The sequence below is a fragment of the Falco rusticolus genome, chromosome 3 (genome assembly GCF_015220075.1).
Source record: "Falco rusticolus isolate bFalRus1 chromosome 3, bFalRus1.pri, whole genome shotgun sequence".
In the NCBI taxonomy this organism is placed as follows: Eukaryota; Metazoa; Chordata; class Aves; order Falconiformes; family Falconidae; genus Falco; species Falco rusticolus.
Window position 1 is genome coordinate 95,598,357 of NC_051189.1, and position 22,207 is coordinate 95,620,563.

General features: G+C 42.4%; 1 protein-coding gene across 10 annotated transcripts in view; it reads left to right on the plus strand.

Moving 5' to 3' along the window:
- The window catches only part of HIVEP1 (HIVEP zinc finger 1), a 130,481-nt gene that overhangs the window by 39,383 nt on the left and 68,891 nt on the right, over nucleotides 1-22,207 (plus strand). Inside the window, exon 1 of one of the 10 annotated variants that reach the window (XM_037379104.1) lies at nucleotides 4,089-4,371. The exons of the other annotated variants lie outside the window; for them this stretch is intronic. Within the exon in view, the coding sequence (XP_037235001.1) occupies nucleotides 4,332-4,371 (40 nt within the window). The 5' untranslated portion in view covers nucleotides 4,089-4,331. Of the gene's footprint in view, nucleotides 1-4,088; nucleotides 4,372-22,207 lie in introns of those variants that run through there. 10 annotated transcript variants of the gene reach the window in all.

The window sequence follows — 22,207 nt, forward strand, 5'->3', positions numbered from 1 at the left end:
CACTAGGGCACAGTTCAAGGTTTATTTCATCAGTCGGACTTTCACTCCAGTAGAAGAGATTGGAAGTTCAACTTTAGAAAATAGGGATCATCAGTTTGTAATCTCTTTTTGTTTCATGACTAGTTAATTTTTTAATAGACCATTAAAATACTCTTCCAAGAAGGAAGTATACGGAAATACAGGTGCTGTCATCTCCAGTCACTAGTGACTGAAAACAGTTACCATCCTTCGTTTTGTGCCCCGTTTTTTGGGAGGACAGAGAAGCTCGTATGGTAACCACATGCTACCAGGTCATTGCTGTGAATCAGGTGGCAGTGGAAATGGTCTCTTGAAGGTCCCACTTCTGTGGGAAAAGTCACAGATAGTTGACTTGAGCATCCAATTTTGAGCCTTCACAGGAGGGAGCAGTTCATGTACACTTTGTCTTAAAGCCGTTAGGGTCCTGCTATGATTCCACATAAGAAAGCATGTTCTTCTAGGTTTGTTTCACAAATTTAGAGTTAGGAGCATTCATACTGATCTTTCTTTTTTTTTTTTTTGTTGCTGTTGTTTTGTTGGGTTTTTGTTTGTTTGTTTCAAGCTTCTCTGTGCAGTGGTGATAATTGTAGTTATTTACTTCCTAATGTCTTCATGTTACTTGTGTCGATTTAGTGCCTGTAGGTATTTAAGCTGTGAGAGCGGTGGGAAAGACTTCGGACATCTAATTTCTCTCCCTTTATGCAGCCCTATTGTGTTTAAACAGAAGTCTTGTGATTAAACACAACTGCCAGGAGGCACTTTGTGAAGTTCACAGGTAATTTTACTATCCATGGACAGCTGAAAGCACTTTCATTTTTTTTGCAGCATGATCGTGGCATTCTTTTTATTGTTTTTATGAACAATTTTAAAAAAATATTATTTTATTTTAAATGAAAGAAGGTCATTAACATATGTATTCGGTTTGCTTTCCTGTTTTGAAGAGCTGTGGGGCACATGAGGACAGTTGGGGCACTGGGGTTTCAAACTTTATCTCTTTTGTCCACCTCCCGTCCCATGCCAAGGTACAGGAGCATGGCAAGACCTGTATTTCCTGAAAGGTAACTTAGTCATTTAGGGACAGACATCTGAGATTTGTCTCTTGCTTCTTTCTCCTTATCCATTTATAACAAGAAGATTTCCAGCAAGGTGATGCCTTTAGCTTAGGATTTAGCAGGGCAAATTACTGCAAATGAGGAGAAAAGGTAAAGTTTCTTGGAGGTGAATATAGTAAAGATGTTCCTGCCTGCCCATAGCATTTGGATATGGCTAATAAGAATGGGAAACACCATGCCCTTAACATAACCTTCTGCCCTGGTACTTTGCTGTCTGTCTCAAGACCTGTACTAGGAGATTTGGCTGCCTCTCACAAGATCTCCCAGAAAGGGAAACAGAAGAGTTAACTTAAAAATGTTTTCCTTCAGAACTGTATATTAAAGAATTCAACTGACACCCTGATTTTAGCTCCAGTCGAAGGGTAAAACTGGCACAGGCAATTTTGCAAGGTCCATTTTTCTGCATATATAAAGAAAAGAAACGAACCAATAGTTTATTTAGTATGTGGAGCAGGGTATTTCTAAATGACAGCAAGGTTTTCAGGAAAAGCCACAACTGTCGATTCACTAGTTGGCAAGGTTGCTACCTCCAACAGGAGATACAATTTCTTTGTAAAAAATGACTGGCCGGAGAGCTCTGAGGAGAGGCGGTGTGCTGTGAAACAGAACCTGAAGCCATTGCAGACATGATACGATACCTCCCTGCTGACCATCAATGAGATGTAGCATTTATGTGTAAGGTTTGTAGTTTATTATGCTTAGCTTCTCAAAAGTTTCTCGGGGCATTAAGGGCAGGCAGTGTCATTTGTGCAACAGGCAAAGCCCTCTGCCTGTGGATGTAAGGGTGACCTTACTTGAACTGATAAATAGCTGTCTTATCCACGACCTTTAATAGCTGAAATATGTTCACCATCTACAGTGTTTTAAGGTTTGCTTCAAAGAGATCAGTGGATAAACCGTATGTATGTATGCATTGCTCCGTGTGATCCTCTCTGGCTTGTAACAGCACATCAAGGGAATTCCAGGGTTTAGGAGTAGCAGAGCAAACACTTTTCTGTGTGCTCGCTTTCTTCCTCATGAAAGCTGCTCATTTATGGGGATGCATGGTGTTGTGCAGCCTGTTGATCTTAAGGAATAAAACCCAACACAACAGAATGTAAAGTTGGGTTTTATCCTCTTAATGTAAAATAAGACTTACTTTCTGTTTGCATTCTCTGGTTTTATTTGAAAGAAGACAGAGATTATATTAAAATATAATGAGGGCAATTCATTTTGTGGTTCAGAGTGGCTCAGATTTAGAAGAAAAAACCTCCTTAATCAGCACGGTACTTAAGGGCTCCCGTGTAAGAACGTTATGCTTAACCTTCAGCAAATGCTTATGGGCTGCCCTGAATAGTAATGGGTTTAAGCACATGCTTAACTGTTTTCCTGAAGGAAGACCTAAGTGTCTTGGCAAGCGTTGTATTACAGTTTCATTTACCTTTATCATAAATCCCAGCACCAAAGGCAAACTTTTCTTTCATCTCTTGGCAGATAGCTGGGTGTATAGATTTTTCCACCTCCGTTTGGCTTGCTTGCTACGGCTCGCTCGCTGCAATCTGATCGGCCTAGGCTGACCTTCACGGTGCTCCACATCCAGCCCGCATGGGTCCGGTTGCACGATCAAAGTCCGCACCTTGCCTTTCATCTGCCAGTTCCCTGCCCTCCCGGGGTGATGGATTCGGAGAAGTGAAATGCGCAAACAGTTTTCTGCTGCACCCGTTAATGGGAAGTAGGAATGGGAATTGTGCGTTGTGGATGAAGGGCTTTGCTGTGGTCCCTGTGGCGTGGTGGGGAGATGGGGTTGGAGTTTGTTACATCTACACCAGCTGGGGGTGGTTGGCTGTGGGAAATGCAAAAAAAACCACCCCCAAAACCCAAAACAAAACCCCCAAACAAACGAAGCAGGGAGAGGAGAGGAAAGGAAAGGGGGGGAAGGAAAGGTAAGGGGGGGGAAAGGAAACTAAAGGAAAGGGGGGAAAAAGGAGAGTAGAGGGGGAAAAGGAGAGGAGAGAGGGGAAAAAGGGGAGGGGGGGAAAAGGAGAGGAGAGGAGAGAGGGGAAAAAGGGGAGGGGGGAAAAGGAGAGGGGAGGAAGGGGAAAGAGGGGAGGAAGGGGAAAAAGGAGAGGGGGGAAAAGGGGGGGGGAAGGAGAGGGGGGAGGGGGCAAAAGGAGGGGGGCTAGGGGGAAGAAGGAGAGGAGAGGAGGGGGAAAAAAGAGAGAAGGGGAAAAAGAGGGGAGGAGAGGGGAAAAAAGAGGAGAGAAGAGGAGAGGGGGGAAAAAAGGAGAGGGGAGGAGAGGGGAAAAAAGAGGAGAGAAGAGGAGAGGGGGGGAAAAAAGGAGAGGAGAAGGGAAAAAGGAAAGGCAACGAGAAGGAAAAAAAAAAGGAAAGTAAAAGGAAAATAAAAAGGAAAACCCCCACCAAACCAGGAAAAAGAACCCAAATCAACCAACCGCACAAAGAGAAGCCCCGAGCAGAACCCGACCCGCGGGCTTCTGCCGCCTCCCCCGCGGGCGCGGAGCGGGGGTGTGCGGAGCGGGGGGGCGCGGAGCGGGGCGGGGGTGTACGGGGGGGCGCGGAGCGGCGCGGAGCGGTGCGGAGCGGAGGGCCGGTGCCTGCCGGCAGGGCTCGGCGCGCTGCTCTTGCGTAAGCGGCCGCCCGTCTTCCCCGTCGCTGCCGTTGCCATGGCGAGATGGCGGGGGAGGATTCCTGGGATCCGTAAGCCGGGGAGGCAGATTACGTCTTAACCCGGCACTCCGCTGCGCCTGACGTGATGTGGCAGGGTCGCCGGGGTGTCCCGGGGGGTGACGGACCTGCCGGGCAGCGGCAGCCAGCCGGCAGCTCCCAACTGTTGCGGGCATCGTGTTAAATAAAATAAAGCTGGGGGGTGGGGGGGGCTGAGGTATGGCAGGGGGTCTGCGCCGGGAAAGGTATCCCAAAGCTGGGGGGGGGAGTGTGGTTTGAGGCATTGGGCTGGTGGCGAGGGGAAGGGGTGGCACGAGTGTTTCAGGGTCTTGCTAGTGTCACGTGCGAGGAGGGGGTTCTCTTAATGTGCATCTGCATATTTTATGATGGCAGTTAGTTGTTAGCGTGCTAATCGTGAGCTGTGTGTATAAACGCACCCTGCAAACCCGCCAGCAGTAAGCAGGCAGCGAGCCTAAGCGTTAGCCCCGCGCCAATACCTAGCCTAGATCGAGTCACTGACAGATGTCTTTAAGATGAATGGAAGGAATGACAGAAGAAGACGTCAGTGTCTGCTTTGGTAAGTTTGCTTTTCATTATCTTTCGTTACTAGTGCTGTACTCCATCCCCTGCTCGGTGTCAGAGTGGGAGCAGTTGCCACTGATGGGTCTTTCTGTGCTTTGGAGCTTTTTGCTCCTCTTTGCCTGCTTGTATTCCTAGAGGCAGGTGTTGACTCCTCAAAGTGTGGTCTCTTCCTTTGTCACTGCAACGATATCATTAGTGCAGGCAAAAACTTTATAAATTCCGATGCTTGGTTTTCAATTTGGAAAAGCTGATGCATGGTCTAGAAGAAAGTGTGAAAAACACCGTGCTACAAAACAGCGTATGGTAAATGTGTTTCTTAAGAGGACAAACCCTACCTGGGTTAATAATAATACTCATTGCCAGAAAACGAATATGTGTGTGGGAAAAAAAGAAATCTAAGTATATTTAACATTCTTAAACTGTTTTACAGCAGTGGGGTAAGAAATGTGTTAGAATGTAAGAGAGTACGCTACTGGGAAATGAGCTTGCATGACACCCACAGAGCATTTACTGTACATTAGTTATAACCCTGTTGTTTTTGTTGTCTGCAATTAATTGAGTAATTTCTTCCATGACTGAAACTGCAGGTTAAGCATGTTTGCTTTGAAAGACAGTCTGCTGAATCGAGGCAGCTTTTGCACTTACCATATTAACAAGCTCTCGCAAAGTACATTTTATGCACTATGGGTATGAATTCCTGAAAGGTATCGGGGAGGGGGGGGTGTGTTAATTCACTGTTACATAAACAGCCAATAACAGCATTTCGTTGTACTGGAATTGCTCTAAAGTAGTTGTTAGCTTCCAGGCTAATAATGGGAAAAAGGCTCTGTTTGGTCTGTGTGAACAAATACATTTCGCTTTTGCAAATACTATTTGTATGAAAAGACAAAAATGGACTACAAGAACATTAAATTGAGGATACCGTTGTATAAATAGACAAGCCTAACCTTAGGCTGTAGTGTAGCTTTAGTGTTGCGTTTTACAGCTATGACGAGATCTTTATCTCCAAGTTGTACTTGGGGGCAGACCCAACAAAATCACATCCAAACCAGTTTTCCAGAAGCCAACAATTTATTGCGTGAGAACATTAGAGAAAAGCATTGTTGCCTCAGTTAGCAAAGCCTACCTGCTACCTGTGCAGATTTTCTAAAAATGCAAAAGTCAGAGCTGGCAAAACATAAAGCTGGACGATACAGCCATACCAAATTGTGCAAGCACGGGGAGCCAGAAGATGGGGTTTATTTCAGCAGGTTTATGCAATAGTTCATGCTCCAGGCGGTGCGGGAGGGTGTTGGGAGAAACATTTCTGAGTGATGGAGTGCCTTGACTGGGACGTGGGACTGCCTGCCTGTCACTGGAGGGTGGCAGCTATGTCTGCAGCCATTTCTGGTGGCTTCTGGCCTTAAAACTTTCCCAGTCAAGAATTTGCTGGATACTTTTGCTTTTGGAGTGTTGATTTAGCAAAGCAGGCCTCGTATCTGTTGAAGGAGCCTGCAACACTGGCGCTGTCATCTTTGGATAGGAGCAACTGTTGTTTGCTCGGGGAGCTTGAGGTGTTTGGATACGAGAACTTTGCTTGGGTTTAAGCACCCTTGGCTGCCCCCAGACTAGCTTACAGCTCTTTTCGGGAACTGGAAATATTGCTTCTGCTGCATTTCTGTAAGTAAAAGAGTACAGTGAGGGTTTGGTGGTTTCGGTTTGTTGGTTGGTTGGTTGGGGTTTTTTTTCTGTGCAGTTCAGCTGTTGCATATGTCTGATGTTTGTTAATATTGACAACCGCTTTCTAAGAGATAAAGTAACTTGTGTTTTGGTTGTTTCAGCTGTAGGGATTTGACTCTTGTTTATTTTAAAATGCAGTATTGTTCTGCATCACCAGCAGTTATTTATTTAGGCTTGTAAGGCAAACACATGACTTTGCATTAACCTTTCTCTCCCTCCCGTCTCCCCTGACCCCAAAGTAGTTCAGCCTGAAATTTGATAAGTTAATCGCAGTTACCTTGGCAAAATTAAAAACAAATGAAGATGGATGAAGCTTGACCTTAAAATTACTTTGGATAGGCTGGGCATATGCAGCTGAAAGCATTAATTGCTGCTGTTTTGGCAACTACCTTTGTCAGTGTAGGGTTTCAGTAAATGCTTCTTCCTTGGAGGAAGTAAGACATGCCCTGTCGTCTGCCTCACTTCTGGAGCTCGCTGGATTTATGAGTCGTCTTAATTAACATTGTGTAGCTACGCCTTTCAGATGTTTTCACTTCCCTGACATGGAACCAGTGTCAGCTTATCTCTGCGTCTTTATTTCTGAATGTGTCTGCTTGTCACAGGGAATTAAGTGTTTGTGCACCATTCAAAAATGACAGACCTTTACTACAGTCAATATAATTATAATGGAATTAATGACATTTTAAATGAAGAACAATTTTGGCTCATTTGTCTGTTATGTATCATGATTTGATTATAAATCCCAGCAGTGCCGATGGCCCTGGAGGTAGGTGACAGGACACAGTATGTACTGGAGGATCAGCTATTAATGTTGTTTCATCCAGCCCAGGCTTGTCTTCTGAAAAGACATTGAGAAGGCATCTATAACTCAACTGTGCAATCTGTTTAGAGGGAGACTCCAGAAGAAAACCCAAGCACAAATCTTCCCATTAATATATTTGGAAATCTTGTTGTGATATTAAATCTGATGGTGTAAGTTTGTGTAGTGTATTTTACCAAAAGTGACCCTAAACCTTTGCAAGCTCTCTTTCACCTAGAAAGTGTGTAGTACAGGGACATGGTCAGGCAGGGATATGGCTTTTGGATCTAAAGATCATTCTCCTAGCCCATCCAGAGGGGAACTGTCAGGTGGGGGGCTGAGCTGGTTTAAAAGTAGTACGTGGATTTCTTTTGGTGTGATCCAAGTGTCCATTTGAGACACTGTACAGGTGTACTGTGCTGTCCGGTCTTTACTCTTCAGGTTCTGTATGTTGTAAGGTGCATGGTCACAGACCAGTTAATACTGAGCACGGTAAGATTTTATTCTGATTGAACATCTATGCTTTATTATAGGTTTTCATTGTCACAGCAAGATAAATATCAGGGTTTTATTACTTCATAATAAGTTTTATCTTTAAAGATCATTTTCCAAAAGGTTGAAATGGGTTGTTAGCTCACCTAGGAGTTATGAGTGGGATTGTTGGGAGCACTTGGAAGTTGAGTTAGATGAATGCGGTTTTAATTAGCAGGAGTTTTGCTATCAGCTTCTGTGGGAAAATTAGTTAAAACCCGTCACCAGCATCACAGTGCCATTGAAAATTGTCAACTGAATGAACAAACTGAATGAAGATTTTTTACTTAGGAATTAATTGCTACAAGTTGGAAGAAGAGGCTTACTTTCTAACTACCCTAATTTTGCATTGTCCACACAATCATTAGTTTACATTGGATTTAGGAGATGCGTGCAGAAGTCTGATGTGTTTTTGCAGAAGGGTTTTAGTGTGGTTTGTAGCTTTTGTGTGGGCTCAGTCTGTGACAGTTTATTAGGGTCTGATTTTCAGAAAGTCCCTTGCTGAAAACTGGGCTGGTTTGAGAACTGTCAGTGGGTGCTTTGACTCATTAGCTGCTTTTGAAGTTGTTGGTCTCAACTATTTAGTGTAACCTGTCAGAATGTGTAAGGGCAGGAGGAGTTTGTGCCCCCACCTTGGATGCAGTAATAATATGTGATGAAATAGCAACAAATCAAGCTGCCTTTCAGTTTTTGTGTGCTGTTGGAAAAGGCACCAGTAAATGAGAAGATAGGCTCAGGAGGGCATCTAAGGGGTTAATTCAAGAGTATGTTCTATGTAAGTAGTTGTCAGTAAAGTGTCTAAATATCTCTGTAAGACTTCATGAGTGCAGCAGCTGTACAGGAATGTTTTGTTGTTTTTTTTTTTCCCCAATAAATCCTTGGAACATGGAAACATTGGACTGGAGCTAAGGCATGCAGGAAAGCTGTGGTGGGCGCTGGTACTGAACTTGCATATCCCACAACAAGTTCCTTAACCCTGAGACCTGACTTTTCCCCCGCCTAAAGAACTTCCCATGGACATTTCACCCTTATCTCTCCAGCATCATCCCACATACTCTTCTGCCTTCCCATCACCGACCCCTGCAGTCGAAAACAAGCATCCCCATCCCTTTTCCCACTTGCCAGAGGAGATGGAATTTTCTGCTGCTGGTAGGCGTCTTGCTACCTGTTTTGGGTTTATTTGTTTATTTATTTATTTATTTATTTTTTATTGCTCTGTGCCTGGATGCTTTCCAAGGCAGCCAGTCCTTACTTCCATCTACACCCTGGGATTCCAGAGGAGTGATGGAGAAGCAAACCTTTGTGTGAGATTTGGCTGGTTTGCAGAATCATTTGCCACGGGGGAATGGAAGTCATAACAAGGGAGTTCCCACAGATAGGTGGATGTTTTGGGGTTGTGCCAGAAAGTTTTGGTTTCCTAATAAAATTGTAAGATGAAATTCTGGTTCTCTTAAAGTCCTTGGGAACTTTATAGTCAGCCTGAGCATGGTCTGAATTTTGGTGAAGCAGGGGGTTTTGTGGGTTAACCATTTTTTTTTAATATATTTACGCTCTCTGCTGCTCTGGAGATGTTTAAATTCAGAGGTTGGGCTCTTAATCTGATGTCCTCTGTTGGTAGCATGTTGGTGGGGAAGTCAAATGCTTGCCCAGGTTTGGAGCATGGGGTTGGGGAAGGCTTTTCAGCTTCATCTGATTTGTTCCATGCAACAGAGAGACAGTCATCTGTGTGTGCCTGTGTACCATTGCAGGGGACAGGTGTGTATATAACAAAGAAAAAGACCAGCATTTTGAGATCCATAATCAAGTTCATAGCTTTACAATGGGTACAGTGTTGCTTGTGCAAAAGCAAAACACCTCCCTGTTGAAATTACCTCAACCAGAATATTTTCAGAAGGGGGTCCTCTGAACAGTAGTAAATTTGTTCATAGGTTGAATGAAGAATAGATGTTAAATCTACACTTAATATGTGTGTGCCAAGCTATTCCTTGTGGGTATGTCAGATGATCCTCAGAGTAGATCTGTACTCTATTCGGACACCTGCAATTAAAGCTCATTGAAATTAGATTCCTAGGTCTTTGCTGACATTATTTTTAGAAGTGTGCCTTTTTTTTTTTTTGTTTGTAACTTGTATTAAATGTGAAAAAGCAACAAAACCTAAAATGTCAGAAAACTCAAAACTTGCCACATTTCTGTAATTTTTCTGAAATGAAAATGTGTATTAGATCAGTTTCATTGTTATAAATTTTATATACTTTGTTTTGAACTTGGCTTTTCAAACTCTGCATGGCTTTTCTGAGTTTAGTGTAAATTAATAAAAATGTGAAAGATGGCTTTGGATAAAATGTGGGGGTTTTCCTTTTTTTTTTTTTCTTTTTTTTTTCTTTTTTTTTTTTGAGAAAAGATTAAACTGACCATTCTAGAAAATAGTTAGTAATATAAAATTTGCTGAAACTCATGCATTTCACGGACACCTTATATTTTGGTAATGAATTTTCTGGCAGAAGATTTTTTTTTTTTTGGCAGATTTTCTCTGTCAGCATCCTCTTATCAGCAGCACAGGAGCCTACAGTTTTCCTGGGAAAGCTAGGTGTCAGCCCAGCGTAGGCCATTTTAAGCTACAGAAAATTAGTCAACTATTACATCCAAACAATGCTAGCTGTGCCCTTTGGTAATATTAGAATGGGAGAAATGGCCGGTAGATTATTAAATAAAATTTAATATAGGGTTTCAAAAGACTGGAATATTGTAATGAGAGTCCCCATATTGACTCTGGTGTTGATAAGGTTCCATGTACCTTAACAGTGCATTTCCCAACCATGTTGTGTTTCAGTTTATTTGGCTCTGATTTTATGGATATGCATTACTTGTTCTGGGGATAATTGTGAGGATAACGCACCACATAATGCATTTTACTCTCCAGTACTAACATAATGTCAACCTGATTTCTTAAAACCTGGTTTTTATATGGGGAATTTTAAAGGACAGTATATGGTTTGATATGCTTCATCCACTTCTTTGTTACACAGGATTTGCAGTATAATTCTTAAAGCCCTTCTGACAATACAGCAGGGAGATTCTTGCTGCCCTGTACAAGGTATTTCCAAAACGTGTTTACTAGTGCAGTTTACTGCAGCCTTCTGGTTTTCTTTGGCATTATGCCTTAAGGAAGCTTTACTGTGTCACTGTTTGGTTTCAAGTTTCTTAAATATAAATTGGACGTCATATAGTTATAAAGCAAAAATTTGTAAATTAGTATGGCCAGACATCTCAAATCTGAAATAGAAATGAAATATTACAAATAATATTTTGATTTGCTTTGCCTCAGTCTTGTTGAATTGTATGAGATGGGAGGTATCATTTCCCATTGCATATCTTCAGCAATCAACACTGTAACAAGTCTAATTGTTTATTTACTTTTAGTTTCTCTCCCATAGATCTTATGTCAACAACAGTGTAGCATGGGTTTTTTTTTTAATGTATCTTTATTGGTTGCATAGATCAAAACTCGAGCAGTTTTATGGAGGTTGCATTTTTACATCCTGACAACTTCATATTTGTTCTTGTTCCAATTAAAACATTTTTATTTCCCTCAGACAAGTTAACCTTTTTCTTCCACTTGAAATAATGACGAGGACAAATATTTGTCAGCATCCCTTCAACCGGATGGTTTCCCTGCTCTTGCAGTATCTTGGAAGCCTGGAAAAGCATTTCAGCTGAGGGGGTGGCCAGAGGTGGGAATGTGCTGTCTGCCTCTGCAGCAGCCCTGATGGTGATGGGGGTGTCACTGCCAGCTCAGAGGGCCGCCAGGGGGACTTGCCTTACCCACCCTGGCAAAGCCCCGGGTGGCTGAGGGAGAGAGGTGAAGAGCAGGCTGCAGGTCGGTTACCTATTGCATCTTCCTTTCTCCTGACATGGCATGTGTTGTACCAGACCTGTCAGCCATGATGAGGTGTAACCTAGTGATGAAGTGAGGAAAGTTGACAGTACCTCCAAACACAGCATGGTTGTGAAGTTCTGCCACTTCACTTTGGATAAAATGATTAAAAATAGTGGTTTGGGTGAAAGAATGACCAATAGCTGAACAGCGACGATAGCTTTGTCGGGATGTGCAGGACCTTGAGCAGAGGTATGGGTTTGGGGAATCTGTAATGCTTGTGGAATAGAATCAGTAATTGTTAGTAGTATATTTAAGTTAAGCTTCTTGGGAGAAGGGGACTAACTATTTTAGGGTCCTGATCCTTTACCAGCAGGCTGTGATATGAACACCAGTGATGTCCCCGTCATCTTCAGACCTGTGTGATTATAATCCTACATCAGCATCGCAGGGATTGGGATTCCTTTGTGGCTTTAGCTGCTCAGGTTACCAGTTAAAAAGTCCCATTTCTGCTTACAAGTGATTTCAAGATCTCTGTTGTGCTCTGCCTGGCACAGATCCGATGATGGATGTGGCTGGTACCTTCACAGCATGTTCATTCGTGCTGTGTCTTTTCCCAAACGTGTTCCCAAAGGGAAGGTTACCAGAGTTTTTGAGTGACTTTTAGCTGAAAACCTGTTCAGGAGGGAGACAGTATTTTAAGTAAACTGTGGCAAGTACAGATCTTTAAAATAAGGCTCTTGTGGTCTGTGTATGCGCTGCCTGACAGATCTGAATTTGACGTCACAGATGGCTATTCAAATGCAGAGGTTAATTTTCTAGGTCTTAGTGCAGCTGAGTGTACCTTGAGTGCAGGTATCTTCCTACACAATGTCCCATTGCCTTTTCATGGGCAAATACTCCTTTAATAGTTTGTATCCTGCTCTTTGCACCTGTCTTTCTCTTGTAAAATTAGTTTAAAGTGTTTTGTTTAAGAATTAAGAATGCAGTCAAATATTGCAGAGAGGGCATTTGTTTCTGGTGCTGGGGCTTGCTGGTGTGTTGTGTAGTTTTGGGAGGAATGTTCAGCAGATACTTGATGCCCTGCCATAGGAGGAAAAAGGTGCACCGGTGAAAACGGAGGAGGTTCTTGTGAGTGTCGAGGTCTCTTGCAAATCTGGACCTCAGCCTGTGTTCCTGTACATGGAGAGATGCACTGCCAATAAATTAATCTCTGCTATGTTGGGATATTGAGGGTCTTGGTGTGCCACATTCAAAGCGCCTCTGAGCCTTCAGAAACTGCAGTTTGAAAAAAAAAAAAATTGCAGCTGGAAAGAAACTGATTTTTCTTTAATAAAAAAAAAAAAAAAAAAGGCTTTGGAGTGCCTTGGGTGTGTTGGGTAATTGTGTACTCCAGAAGTGCAGTTACATAAGTGAGGACACTCCTGCCGCCGCAGCCTGCCAGGAGGACAGACACTGCAGAAAATTCACTCATCGCAGAAGAACTCCGGTAGGTATGGCAGGGGAGACACTCTATCCTTTGTGCTGTATTTATTCACAAAGAGAAGTTGTCTTTGGCATGCCTGTTTGGCACCGAAGGAGCCCCAGCTTTTATCCTGTGGAGCTGCTTTTTCTTGTTGGCGGTGCGGGTAGAAGTTTCCTTGTCTGACGTGGAACGGGAGAGGTGGGTATTTTCCATAGTTCATCACGAGGCTTCGCCACGGCCGGTTGAAAGAGTCCAGCTTAAGCTCCTTGTGGAGGGAGGATGGGAGTCAGCAGCAAAGCCCTGGGCGGCAGCTCTGGTGGCTTCCAACCCAGCGCTGTTTGATGGGAGAGAAGAAAGATGCGGAGGGACGCAGGGGCAGCACGCAGCAGAGCATGGTGTGTAGGACATTGGTCTGGGTTTCCTGGTTCAGTAAGAAAGACCCACTCCAATCATAAGCAGTGGGCAGCAATGTCCAGATGTACCTTTCCTGCTTACCAGTGTGCATTTAGGGGAGTTCTAAAAGAAGGACTTTTCTGGGGAAAATTAGGCTAAACTGCATTTACTTAGTATGCACGTTTTCAGTTAACGCAGTTTATGAACAGGCCTTACTGCTTGCTTACATTGTTCACAGCATAAATGTCAAATTTAAATGCATGTCAAACTTTATTTCATCCATTTATTTCAAATGTAATTTGATTTTACTGTGAAAACATTTCACAGGTTAAGTTTGGGATGTGCAGCAGAACAGCAAAGATATTTAATACTTTGCTTAATTTAGAAAAATGACCTTTCAGAGGAAAACACTGTACTTGTCAAAAATATACTGATGAATTAATTTCTTATAATGGCAGTGTGTTAGTTGACTTTTGAGAGCAACCTTATAGAGAATGAGTTTTATTTTTGTCTTAGTTCTGTCTGATTGTAGTGCCTTTCACAAATCAAGTCACTTTACTGGCTTTTACGGTTATAAATACATGGTGAAATTTGGAAGCAAAAAAACCAAACAGACCAACCCGAAGCTGTCTGATGAGTGTGGATAGCTGGAATTTTGGACGATATTTCAGTTATAAGATTAGGACCCCCTTTCACCCTCCCCGCTCAAACTCAACCCCCACCCTCCCCAGAGCACCCTTGCAATGCTGTCTACAAATACCATACTTTGATTCTGATTTTAAGTGGCCCTAATAGAAACTATGTTGCATGTGATAGCAGTGTTGTCTTGCATTACAAAATGCTGACTTTGTTTCCACAGGCTAAGTCAGTGGCTTTCAATTGGTGAAAATCTGCAAGGAATTTGAAAGCAACTTTGGTACTTCTTGTAGGTTTCTGACTGCTCAGATTGATTTATGTTTAGAGCCTAATCTTGCTCACTTTGACAAAGCTGGCAACTTCAGTGGGTTTATTTGTGCAGATAGAGTGAGAAGGATTCAGCTTTTGATATAAATACTTTAGCTTTCTGGTTTCTGAGAACTATTTTCTTGCAGTTAATTATGCATCCTTAAAAATGTGTACATTCATACGCATATGTAGAGGGAGAGATGGCAATTTTAGTTTGCAAACTATTGAGCTTCGTTTTGCCTATCAGTGTTTTTAATTTTAGTTTGAGTCAGAACAATCTCCAAAATGTTAAGATAGACTCAGATCAAGAGAGTTACAAGTCGGGTCACAGACATTGTCACATGTAGGTAGCATCATATACTGTATATAGCTGGCTGTTACTGAAACATCAGTATGTTCTAGTATATTGTTTTAAAAGCTGCGGCAGGGTTGTTGAGAGCAGTCCTTTGAGGTTCCCCTGGGTAAGGACAGATGTCAAAGTGAGAGGTTTGTGTTCTTGCGAGCCATCAGCGGCTGTTGGGACTCAGGGCAGAGAGCAGGGAAAACGCAGGAGATGGCTCTGCATGGATGGCCTTGGGAAGGGGTTTGTTGCTGCTGAAATACTGCAAAACAAAAAATCCCTGGCCGTGCTTGAATTCTAATAATTATGATCGTTTTAGATGGAGCGGTGCCAGCTTCAAAGCAAACAGCTTACAAGTTTAAAAGTCTGTGTTGTTTAAAAGAAATGTGGAAGGGTCAGCGGTCAGGTATGCTTGTGGCTGGAACTGAAGTGTCTGTATTGGCAAACGGGAGAATCTGAGTTCAGCAGCCTAAAAGGGTGAGCAAAATGCAACAGTAAAGCTAAAATGATGGTAAAACCACTGGAGTTTTAGCTTCATGATTCAAATTTATCAGTATTTTCTTGTTCTTGTGTTAGAAAGGATGTCTTAATGATTCTGGTTTGAATATTGCATTTGCTGAAACTACGGTTAGCTTCCAGTTGCTGCTGAAAATGGAGAAGCCCATATCGCTGTTTGGATCATCGTGGTTTTGCTGGGGTGGGTGGGCAGTGAGTTACTGTCGTGTTCTAGGTGGTTACAGTCAGGTCACTCTGAACTAGGCTGGGCTGAGCATTTTTGGTAATATTGCAAATATACTCCAGCTCTGCAACGGCAAACTTACTGTAAATCTGTGGTGATCTCCCTTTGGGTGGTAATTTCTTAGAATAGCTTTAGTTATTGTTGGAATAGTGGCAAGTTTAAAGGGTATTGCATGCATGTAATGGTATTTCATCTCAATCAAAACAAAGGATGTCAGTTTCTAAAGCAACCAGAATTATTTTTAACTCTTTCCTCATTTCTTTAAAACAAACTCAGAGTGATTCATCAGTATCCTGTCTCAGAGTGGCCCTTGCAAAGTGTTTCAGAGGGAGAATAACAAGTGGTTCAGTGGGCAATTCTGCAAGAACTGGCTGTGGACCACGGTGTTTTGTTCTGTGGGGTTTTTTTAACCTTTCGTGCAGTGCAATTAGCTGGGTGGTGTTCTGAAAATCACAGTAGATCGCCATCCAGAACGTTATCTGTTTGCCCTTACCAGGGTGTGTTCTTCTTAATAAAGTGAGTGTTAAGATTCCCCAGTACGCAGCTTCCATATTTCATGACAAAAGCCCAAGAGCTAGTATCTCATTGTGTTTAAAAGGGTTTCTCTTTCGTGTTTCCCAACAGAATTGATTGATGAATTCATTTGCAGTGCGAAAGCTAAATCTCAAAGATGTATATTTTAAATATCTGCCTGAAAGCAGGGAGGAAATGAGAGCTGAGATAAATTGGTAAAGCAAAACCAGTGAGAAGCTCAGCTCCCAACATCTACATCTTGATATTAGAAGTCAGAATTACAAGGTTTCGGTTTGGTCTTTTTTTCCAGTAATACTCAGTTTGACCTTCCCTGTAACATTTATTATTTAATATACCCATGTTGTGTCAAATGTTTTCCACCTCTCTGTAAATTAAATTGCTGCAATCTTTTAGACTCTTCTCATACAGAATCATCATCAGGCTTCTAAGTATTTGTGTTGCTCTTTGAACTTTTTCTATTTCTAAAATAGCTGTATTATTACTGTCTATATTTTTCCAAAATAACCTAACATTTTATCTGCAAATACCGCCCCCTTCCACAAAGAATTAAAAAAATAAATCAGCAAAACGCCCAGGAATGAACCTTGTGCAGTATGTGGTTATTTTCAGAGAATCATCGAGACCTGCAGGTCAGTTCCTCAGTGCCGCACACCAACAGGTCATAAATTGAATGTATGAATAGTTTAAAAACATACTTCTTTCTTCATGTATTTCAGTGCTTTGATGATGGCTTTTTGCTTTAGCCACGCTTGTTGTGACACAGCATTCCAGGTTCAAATGCTCCATAGTCCCCAATTCAGGCTGCTGCTGATGTGCTGGTTGGGTGGCATTGCCTCTAGCTGTCCTATGGGGAGGTGACTCCTAAGGTGTCACACCATCGACTGTGGTTAAGCTGTGGATTAAGCCAGGGATTTAAACTATTTGCATGCTCAGAACTATATCCTGGTAATAATTTAAAAATGTTATCTGTCTTTCCCTATTGCAATCCCAGTTTTACAAGGATTTTTTAATGAGCGCCATTGAGTTTGTCCCTGCTCTTGTGCTAAATGTGGAGTAACAATTTCCAAATCTTTCGTTTCCTGAAGCATGTGAGGAAATGAAATTGCAGCCACCAAAATCTTCAGAATTATCTGCCAGGAGTGTGAAAGTGTACGTTTTATCCAGTTGATAACTGATAATTAAGGTCAGATTCAGTTACTGAATCCTGGCTTGAGTTGTTAATGAATGCTTGTTGAATATTTGAATAAAACTTAATTTCTGGAAGTTCTTAAACATAAAACTGTCACAGTTTAATATAGTTGGAAATAATTACTAAATCAGTTAAACCAAATTATATCTAAGCTATTTGAACACCTAAACCATAAACCTGACATGAATGGGGGTGTGGGTGTTGGCTTTTGGGTGTTGTGGTGGTTTGGTTTTTTTGTTTTTGTTGTTGTTTGTTGTGGGGTTTTTTAAGTAGTGTATGATTAATTTTTTTTCTAAAGCATGAAGCCAAAAGCCAAATACCTGAGAACCTATAAGAAATTGTTTAATTGTGCCTCAGGATTAACCTGAGGTTATTTGGTTTGCAATTATGAATTGTAGCTACAGAAAAGGAGGAGCTGGACAGAAGGACTGCCAAAGATATGAAAACATCAGGTCATCTGCTGTAGGAGTATATATTTTAATTAAATGTAGTCACCAATAAAATATTGTCCAATGTTTATTTACAAGGGAAAAGAAAAGGGAAACTGCGCATTTAGTGTTTTCCTGCGTGCTGTGATTTCTCTAGTCGAGTCCTCACAGTATGAACTGATCGTCCTTTCAGGAAAGAGAAAGCAAAAGAAAATAATTTTAAGTGCATCATTTCTACAGTGTAGACACTTTATTGGCTTTGTGTTGCTCTTCATAATATTCTTTTTTCCTCCCCCATACTATCTTTTATCCTGCTTTTGTTCTTCTGTTTCCTTTCCTTCTCCCTCACCTGTTTCAACATGGAACAAACAATTTGCCTCTGTTTTTGAGAAGCACAAAGAGAGAAGTGTTGTCTGAGCTCTGTGCACAGCCTGAGGTCTTCCCCACGTCAGAGGCATTGGAATCCCTTGACCTACTGTGGTTCACGTGGGGGTGTTACACCAGATACGTGTTTTTGGTGGATGCCCACCTTGTCCTGCTGCTTACAGCCTTGAATACCAGCACTGGGTGAATCTGGGAGCAGGAAGGTCTTGCTGATGTGATTATTAGCAGGGGTGGAGGGGCTGGGTTGCAAGAGAGGAAAACTGAGGGAGGGTGAGGAGCACCGAGCCCAGCCTTGCTCCTGGTTTTTTTGCACTGGAAAATCTAGTCATTCCAGCAGTTTTGCATGATGGCTTAGAACAATGAACTAAGTAAATTTGGAGAAGGTATAAGCATTAAAGAGAAGAAGAAGTATTTGGAGAAGAGCAAGTATCAGGGAAGCAGCACTTGTTCCTTGGCAGGCAATCACAATTTGTGGAAAAATTCCAAGGAAAGACCTGAAGTGCAGAGGCAGGAGGTGAGATCTGCAGCCGGGTGCCTGCCCGCTCCCCAGGCAGCTGCCCTGGTGCATCGCTGGGAGCCTGGCTCAGCCGTGTGCGTCATGGAGAAGTGATGCATCTCTGTTCCATCGCAGGATGCTGGCAGGAGGAGATACTAGACTGACAGCTGTGGACTGTTTCTTCCTCTCCCCCAACACCTTTTCTTTTTCAGCACCTTTTCTCTTTCCTTGTGTAATGCCCCTTTGGTGTATGTTAGGTTTGGGTGAAAGGTTCCTGTTGTTTAACATAAGCTTTGGTGAGAAGTTGGCTGAGCCTTTTCCTTCAACACAACTCCAGGTGTCTAGGTCAGGGAGACTCCGTGGTTTACTAGTCACTCTGAACCTCCTCAGAGAAGAGAAATTAAAGAATGAGAGAGGTTGGCCTCATTCTCTCCTCCTTCCTTTCTTTGTGAGTACAAAGTTTCCAATGTTATTTTTCTTCTTATTAACCATGCAAAATTTTTGTCTCGGTTACCCTTTCTCTGGCTGGAAAAGTGGAAACTTTGAGCAGAAATTTATTTTAGCTGAGCTGTTGAAAAAAAATTGAGAAAAATACTTCTGTAAATAGGTAAGATATTTAAAGCTGAAATAAACAGATTAGGGTATATATGGGGGGAGGCGGGGGGGGGGGGAATGCCATTTAAAATCTTAATAGTTTTGGAAATTTGGGGCTGTTTCTTAAGTCATTAATTTTAGTGCTACCAAGAAAATGTCCAGACAGGCACATTAAAAACAACCCCCAAAAAAGCAGTTTCAGGACATTATACTGGGTTTGCATTTTCATTGTTTTAGTCAAGTTGCACATTCTAATAATTTCTTCTCCCGCTCACCGTATTTTCCAGTAATCATTGTTCCAACAAAACAAACAAAAAATCTTCCTGTAAATGGGTTCATAAAGTTGCATGCAAGTCTTGCTGCTCTATTGTGGCACGGGGTTGATTTGTGTAAAATCTTTTTAGTAAAGGCCCAAAAAAAAATATATCTTTTTTAGGACTTGAAGTCCCTGGATGCTTGCTTCGGCACATTGCTATTGAAGCGAGCAAGCTCCAGGCTGAATTGTTCGCTTCCAAACGCAGGGTGGGATGGTGTGTGCGGCAGCTTGCTGTGGCTTTCTCCCACACGTTCCTCACTACCCCTCCCATCTTCAATCAGACGATGCAAAATTGAGCGTGAATTCTAAATAAAAAAGGAAAAAACACCCGGGTGATGTTCAGATTGCAGAGTGCCATCATTCTGTAGGTGTATAAGAAGCAGCTAGTTAATTACCTCCCTAAGCTTGCAAGCGGAGAAGGAAAATTTCACCAGCGAACCTAGAAAAAGGGGGAAGAGGGCTAGGATTTCATTTAGATTTGACTTGTTTTGCTTAAAGAAATCATAATAGTTTGTTATTCTGAAGTCCAGTTCCATGGCAGTAGGAACTGTACTTCTTGTGGGATGAGGTGAATGTGAGTGGGTCTATATAATTTTTGCTTCATTTTTCAAAACACTGTTTACATATTAATAACACACTTAACAATCTGTATACTACCAGATTTGTTTCCTATTCCTTATTTACTGAACAAAACCACCTCACCTTCTTGTAGTAACTAAGTTTTTGTATAAAATGTGCAGTGTCAGCATTCCAGGATATTTTTTTTTCAGGAGTGTATTTGTTGTCCAAGGATATACCTCAGAAATAATAAGAAAAATAATGCCATTAAGATACTTCAGCCTACTTTCTTTCATTTTGAGGGGAGAAATTAATTATATTTCTTGGGGGGTGGGGGTGGGGTGTAGGGGGGCTTTTCAATTTTTTTCTTCAGATTTGATGCTGATTACCATCCAGGGCATACAGCAAGTATTTTAAACACCACCACCACCCCCCAAAGAAAGAAAAGGAAACAAATTTTGGTTAGGACTGTACTTTGCAGGAGTCATTAAAGGTTTCACTGTTTCCTTCCCTTTCTCTATAAATTCAGCCTCAGAAGAGACCTTCTGGGGCTTCATTACTACACGTTTTTATGCATCAGTGGTGCTTTTAAATCATGCTGCGTTCTTCATCTCTGCTCCCATTTAGCAGGTTTGTACGATCCGAGCGATTTTGACTTTTTTTCAGCAGTCAGAGCCAGGGTAGTGCTGGCCTTTATAGGCGAGCTGGGGTGGGCACGGGGTGCCCGCAGCAGCCGTGTCCCCTGGGGGCAGCCAGAGCAGGCACAGAGGAGGAGAGAGACAAGATGTGAGCTGGCAGTGCTGGGGACAGGTTTTAACAAGTACCTTGGGAGCAGCGCAGCCCTGCTTCTAGCAGGAATCTTTGGTTTTACAGGGCTTGGGGAAGAGGAGCAGGCGGGCTTGCAAGTGGCTGGTGCGGTTTGCAGGGTAACCAGGTGGGTGGTTGTGGGTGAGCACAGGCTGGTGTGTGGTTGTGACCAGAAAATAATCCCTTTATAATAACGTGGACGTTTGTCACTTGGCCTCCTGTACCAGAAGACTTACAAGTCCGTGATTTTTCCTGATGAAACGGATACCTGTTCAGATGGGAGGTTAGGAGCTGGCAGGATGCAGGATGAATCTGGGCCCTGGGATGTTCTCCTCCCCTCCATCCCCTCTCCCTGGGGAAAAAAAAAACCAAACCCAAACCACCCAGTTGTTTTGTACAGCCTTAATTTACAAGGCTGATTTGCCATTCAGCCCCTGATAAGCAACCGAAATAGCAGGACACCTAAGTTTTTACACTGCCAAGGGGTTGTGGTGTAGGGCCTGTTGCTGTGTGCTATAGGGTGCTCCACAAGGTCACCATGCAATTTTGACTTAAATTAATGGTTAGCAACTTAGTAGCTCCTTTCTACTCCTACTTTAAAAGTAGTATAATAGCAAAGCTGCAGGATTGTTTGTAGTTTCAGCTCATCCCAGCTTGCTGGGACTATATTGATGAACATATGATCCAATTTCATTTCCTTTCAGTACATCCTGACGTGCCTGATTTCCTCTCGGCGTGCCTGCCGAAGGGCTCCTGCTTCCCAAAGTCATACCTTGGGAAGCATTTGGCAGATCTGGATGATTTCGAGGGATCAGCCCACAACTTCTCAGGTCCATTGAACCCTGCGTAGGGTGTGTGTGGTTTCTGGAGTAGTGGTTTATCCTTGCTCCCACTGTCCTTGATGGGAATGGCGCGAGGACTGGAGAACACCCAAGTACTCAATGGGATACTCTAAACCTAGTTTTTTGTCTTAGGTCGTGAGGGAGGGTGGGAGCAGCTAGAGGAAAACAGTAAAATAAATGACTGAAGTGGGTATTGGCTTAATACATATATTCCCCCCAAATTTGTGTAGTCCCTGAGAACAGAACTGCCTAGGGCTGTTTTGTTTGTAAGCCTCTTAGGGTGGCTAAGCCCCCATTCATGGCTGGATTAGCAAGAAAATATCACTTAAATTCTGTGTTTCTAGTACACCTAGTCCTACATCAGCTTGTATTGACTAGTTTTTCAAAGGTGTTTTTCTTTTTGTTAATCCAGTATCTTGTTTCTCTCACTTTCAAGCTACAGCTAGTAACATTTCATTCAGCGTATAAAAAAAATCAGGGCAAAAATAGAAGATTACTATGGAAAAGTAAGCTTGGCAAAGTCCACAGAGCAAGGTTTAGCATAACAAGTTAATTGTGGATTTTTAGGTTTTGGGGCTTTTTAGCACTAAGAGCTACTGATGCCATTATGACTGTTCATATGCTGGACTGTATTCACACACTTTGGCTTGTAACATTAAGACCTATTAGGTTCTTGGAAAAACAAGCAAGAAGAAGATGAGATACCTTGGTGAAATTAATGAAAAGCGTTAATTTTGCATGTGATGTTTAGTTAACATTTAATTCACATAACCCTAAAGAAGGATTTTGAATTTGGCGGCGAGTATGATTTTTGCAGACCTGTTCAAAATGAATTTACTGAATATCATACGACAGCAGCAAACGGCTGGTCTGGAGGA